This window comes from Telopea speciosissima, chromosome 7, assembly GCF_018873765.1.
Source record: "Telopea speciosissima isolate NSW1024214 ecotype Mountain lineage chromosome 7, Tspe_v1, whole genome shotgun sequence".
Classification (NCBI taxonomy): domain Eukaryota; kingdom Viridiplantae; phylum Streptophyta; class Magnoliopsida; order Proteales; family Proteaceae; genus Telopea; species Telopea speciosissima.
This window is the reverse complement of record NC_057922.1, coordinates 10,598,099-10,603,954: the sequence shown is the minus strand read 5'-3', so window position 1 is coordinate 10,603,954 and position 5,856 is coordinate 10,598,099. Positions and strand designations below refer to the sequence as shown.

The 5,856-nt window shown below is 40.0% G+C and overlaps 1 protein-coding gene across 1 annotated transcript; it reads left to right on the top strand.

Annotated features, from left to right (window-relative positions):
- The first annotated feature begins 1,154 nt into the window (after positions 1-1,154).
- On the top strand, positions 1,155-5,647 carry LOC122667570 (ubiquitin C-terminal hydrolase 22-like). Its single transcript, XM_043863900.1, has 3 exons — positions 1,155-2,334; positions 2,865-2,989; positions 4,536-5,647. Exons 1-3 carry the CDS (start codon positions 1,460-1,462, stop codon positions 5,288-5,290), a joined length of 1,755 nt encoding a protein of 584 aa, XP_043719835.1. The 5' UTR covers positions 1,155-1,459; the 3' UTR covers positions 5,291-5,647.
- Positions 5,648-5,856: the final 209 nt, after the last annotated feature.

Below are 5,856 nucleotides of genomic sequence, written 5' to 3'. Positions count from 1 at the left end.
AAACAATTTAACCTAAAGATAAAGGAAAAGGCTTTTCCCCACATAATACGGAGAAGGTTCCCAACATCCCTTGCGTGAGAAAATCTCCTACGCCACACTAGTGGTGACATAGGAATTGGTATCATTCAGAAAATAATAAAAGGTCATGTGAGAGTGTATAATCTATAGGCTGTATGAGAAACTTTTTCCTATATAATAATATCTTCCAACGGAAAAGGTTCTCTAAACAACTATAGTAGTATGCAATAGGGCAATCTGTGTCTATCTCTCTTCTCAAAATATAAAATGATCTCTTGCGGATCTGTCCTCCCATACATGAGATACTACTTTATCATTAACGCATTTCTTTGTGTCGCTTGCCCTCTCTTTATATTTTATAAGAATAATAAAAACGTTGATTGGTCGTGTGGTTCCTACACATTAAGATAGAAATTGACAAAATTATCATCCCACCTCATAAAATAAAAATTCTCATCCATATTGATGTCTCTGCACATGCTCTCATTGGCTCCTATCCTAGTACAAGGTTCACGGGATCAAACATCAATCTCTTGTCTCTTTAATAAATACTAGTAAGGGTCAAGTTTTTCTTCGACCACAATCAAGGTTCGAGGTTCAAGGTTTTTCAGCTCATGTCCATAGAGTATAAGAGAATAATAGAGGGTAATTTCGATCATACATAAATAAGGGGCAGACAATTATGGCCAATGACCATTGTAGGGTTCCTTCGCTCCAGTCTGAAGAAGAAAACTTTCCCCCGAGTAATAAAGATTCTACATTGGCTCTGCGTGCCACGTGGAATGTGACTATAGGGTTAATAGTTGAAACTTCCGTGGACATATTAACGGTTGCCAACTCAGCTGCCAGGGAGATCCTTCATTTTTCTCTCTCCATTTTTCGTTCTTCACTTTCCCGACCATTTTTCCTTCTTCACTTTCTCGGGAAAGAAACATAAAAACAAACCCTCAGAAAGTTGAAGCAGAGTCGGCTGCATCAGTAGAATTTCTGTGTCTTTCATCTCTTCATTTTCCCCAAATCTCTCCTTCCTTTTTGGATCCAAAAAAACACAATCAGAATTCAGAAAAAAAAAAATAAAATGGAAATTATAATTAAATTCGCAAAGTTTGAAACAAATATTTAAAGCTTTATTTTTCTTTCTTTGTAATCCAGATTCCAGAAAGAAATAAAAGAAAAGAAAATTTAAAGATTGGATTTTTAAAGATGAAGAAAGGATCCTCCCGAAAGGAAATTCTTAATAGTTCGCCAACAAGAACAATACATTCGGATTTAATTCTATTCCTGCATTCCTTCGATTCCTCTTCTATAATTCTTCCTCAAGGTCTCCCGATCGATCGATGAAGCTTATGTCCTGCAAGTCTAGGGTTTCTTCTTCTCCTCTCCTTCCCGAAATCAACACCATCACTAAGAAGAACAACCTGCTGCTGCTGGTGCAATTGCGATGTCTTTGAAGAGCAATTACAGACGGAACGGTCAGAATCGTCAGATTCCTCAGCCATGTCCACACCTTGCCGACTTCCGATCCCGAAACGGTCATAAGCCATTTCGCGCTCTACAGGAGTGCCTCCGAGTCAAGCCACTCGGCCGTGCCGCGATCCGCCGTGACCCGGACGAAGTCCCTCGCTGTTCCATCTGTGGTCACTGCGCACCCACTCGTCTCTACGCATGCGTCGCCTGTGCCTCTGTTTTCTGCCACTCGCTGCCCGAGTCGTCTCATGCGGCCTCCCATGCCGAGTCCATGCCGGGTCACGAGATCGCCGTCGATGTTGACCGTGCCGAGCTCTTCTGTTGCGTTTGTCGCGATCAGGTCTATGACCATGACTTTGATGCTGCCGTTGTCCTTGCACAGACTGCCGCATCAACTCTTGGCGGCGGATTGACGTTGCCTCCATCTCTGCCGCCGGAGAATCAGAGGAAGCGGAAGAGGGTAGATTATCGCCCGTGGACACCCGACCCAAGAGAGCGGTTCTTGATGGGGACGGGTTCGAGTCCATTGCAGAGTGGAGACGAAGACTCTTCTTGCTTGCCATGGGGGTTGCGAGGGCTTAACAATCTTGGGAACACTTGTTTCATGAATTCGGTCCTGCAAGCTCTGCTTCACACGCCTCCACTAAGAAACTATTTCTTGAGTGATCGCCATAACCGGTATCTCTGTCAGCAGAACAACAAAATGGGTAATGTCAAGAAGAAGAACGCAGCGGGCCACGATAATAATAAGAATTTGCGGCTCTGCCTGGCTTGCGACGTGGATGCAATGTTCTCAGCCGTTTTCTCTGCCGATCGGAAGCCCTACAGCCCAGCAAATTTTCTTTACAGGTCTTCCATCTTATTGTAACTCATATTTGAGCTTTCCAACTTGTTTTCCTTTGCCGGATTTTATGTGATTTTAATCAGGATCTATAAGTTTGCATGGATTTACGTGTTTCTTGTGCTTATGTTCGAAATATTTGTTTACTGTGGATGATAGCGTAATTATTGGACTAATACTTAGATTCAAGAGTTTTAACTTTTTCAAAAATAGAAATAAAAAGTCTGTCTTTCTAAGGCAGATGAGGTGTGAGTAGAAGGAGAAAGAAAAGGCTTGTGGTAAAACTACAGAGATGGTTCTGTTTGGACCACCTATTACATTCAGGGTTTTTATTCTTGTTTCAAATCTGCCTTCACTCTTTTGCTTGGGAGCTTAATCATCTAGTTTGTAATTTGGATTTTTTCTTCTTTGGCCTCAGTAGATTTTCTTGAGTACCAAATGAAGTGGGTTCTACTTCTACGGATGGAATTTTGAAAGTGTTCTCTGATAGTGAAGCAGCTATTGTTTGATCGTTGAAAAAACTGTGGCTTTGTTGCAGTTGGTGGCAATATGCAGCAAATCTGGCAAGTTATGAACAGCAAGATGCCCATGAATTTTTCATTTCCATGCTTGATGGGATACATGAAAAGGTGGAGAAAGGTCAACGCAAGCCCCAAAGCCAAGGTAATTCCTTCATATATTAAGCTCTGTGTTGTCTCAGCTCCTTTTGGGGTCCATTTTTTTAAGTACTAGGAGCTTTGGGCTCACCTGATGGGCTCTGTTGAACTGCCTCATCCCAACTACTTGGGTCAGAATCATAACTGATTTGCTGCTGGTTTTATATCCTACTACTGGATGGGTGGCTTGATTTCTTTTTTCCTTTTGAGTTTTCTAGTGTCATAATTTCTGTTCACTTCCAGAGGAGATGCTGTCTGCAATTAACAAAATCATTTCATTTTTGTTTATCTGAGATATTTTAGGCCTCTTTGATTATTGCAATTATGCCATTGTTTATGTGATCTGTTTAGTCTGTGTGTGGTATAGGACTATAAGGTATCCTACCTTCAATTGGATCCCTCTTTTGATCCCATAGTGGGCATTGGAAGATTTCCAAGTTGTCAAATCGTTGACTTCTCAATTCATTTGTCCTTAAGGAATCTCTATAAACTCATAATTGAGACATGCAAAGCTAATATGTCTATAGAAGACTCAATAGGTTGATCCAAGTGAAATAAATTGACAATTCAGAAATATTTACAACCAATCTATTCGGTTCTATTTTCACCGAAGTTCAGCTTCCAAGCACTGGTAGGGTGTGCACCAAGAGGTTTTAACATATTCATCACATCAACTTAAATACTCTTTACGAGGGCCTGAATTCCTCTTCTACATTTTAAGTTATTGATAAAGTTCTAGAAGATGGTGAAAGAACAAGAGGTAACCACGATATTCAACTGCAGGGTGAGGGTTTGTCTCTTGTATGTGGTCTTAAGACAATGCAAGTGCTCTTTCAATAGAGAAGCTAATAGCAGCTTGCAAGCTTGATGACTGTCACCTGCTTACTTATAGTAAGTCAACTTCTTCCCTATTTTTACGTGTGTCAATCATAGGATTTTCATCTTGCGTTTGCATTTTGATCTCTTTAGCACTCCCTTCAAGTATACTTCTTTGGGTGAGAGACTGTGGCAGCTGTGTTGGATTTCATAAATCAAGTGATACGTCACCAAAGGCTGTGGTATCCTCTTATGTCATCCTTGTTCTCCTGTAATAGGTCTCTCCTGTGGTGATATCTCCAAAACTTTGACATTGGAATAACTCTTCAGGCATCTTAATATCTATCTATTTATATCTCAATAATAAGAATTGATAAGAATCAGAGAGAGCATGATACAGAATTGGAATAGAACATGTTTTCTGACTAGTGCCTGTAGATTAATCTTCTTTATTTGAATTTCAAGTGTATTAGAATCAATTGTTTTTAGTTTTAAATAGGAAGCAGGGGGAAAAAGTGCTTTTTTTTCTTACTGTCTAGTATCCGAGTATTCTTCTTTTATGCTTCTGGAGCAGTTGCCCAGACAACTACCAGCCTCATATCAATAAAGCTAGTTGAACTATTGTTGAACAATTTGTAAATTCCACTTGCTAAAATAAGTTCCAAAATAATTTGTCTTAGATTCCATCCTTAACATTCTGGCAGATATTATAATAAGCTTATTTGTTGTCTGTTCAGGCAGTGGAGACTGTTGCATTGCTCACAGAGTATTCTCTGGTATCTTGAGATCTGATGTCACTTGTACAGCATGTGGCTTCACGTCTACGACATATGATCCATGTGTTGACATCTCATTGGACTTGGAACCAAACCAGGGGGGTTCTGCAAAGATGGCTTCCTCAAAGTCACATTATGGTTCCAATGGTGAGACAGATAGCTATGGTATATCTACCCTGATTGGATGCTTGGACCGTTTTACGAGGCCTGAGAGACTAGGTTCTGACCAGAAATTCTTCTGCCAGCAGTGCCAGGTGAGGCAGGAGTCTTTGAAGCAGATGTCCATTAGAAAGCTCCCCCTGGTTTCCTGTTTTCACATCAAAAGATTTGAGCATTCTACCATAAAAAATATGTCGAGGAAGGTTGATCGTTACTTACAGTTCCCATTTTCCCTGGATATGGCACCTTACCTCTCTTCTTCCATCTTGAGGAGTAGATTTGGCAACCGGATTTTTGCTTTTGATGATGATGAGCCAGACACTTCCAATGACTTGTCTTCGGAGTTTGAGTTGTTTGCTGTAGTCACACACACAGGTAGATTGGATGCTGGCCATTATGTAACCTATCTACGGTTAAGTAATCAGTGGTACAAGTGTGATGATGCATGGATAACTCAAGTTAGTGAGAACATTGTGAGGGCTGCTCAAGGCTACATGATGTTTTATGTACAGAAGATACTCTACTATAAAGCGAGTGAGAAATTGATTTCCTCGTGATATCTTGGCAGGAAACAGAAGTTTGGTGACAATAAGTTTGTTCAGGCCAGAGAAGTTAGGATTGACTACCATGACCAGTAATTATGTCTATACATCAAAGAGGATATAAATAGCAGTTTTCTGTTCCATTTAAACCAATATATACAGTATTGGTTTTACACCACAGGCTTGATTGATATTGGTAGAAGAGCAAGCAGCACTTTGAGCTCTGTGATTAAATGCTTTGAGGGTTTATTTATAATTCTCAGTTGGAGCAGAGTGAGCCTAAATTTTTGAGGCACTCCAGCAATTTGGTCTTTCAGTATTTTTCCACGAAGACATGGGTTCCACGAAAAATGGTTTGATTTGATTTTTTTTGAGCTGCATTTTCAAGTATTGCTGAGTTTATTCTTTTTCCCCATGGATCCTCTCACAAATTGCTATTCTTGGAGGTGTTAGTTTACCCGTGTACTAGTTTTTGATTTTGTACAATTGCATTTCCATTTTTTAATTTAATTTAAGAGTTCCCTTCATCTTCTACGATCTTGTATGGTCTTTCTTTTGTTTCTTTTTCTCTTCCATTAAAA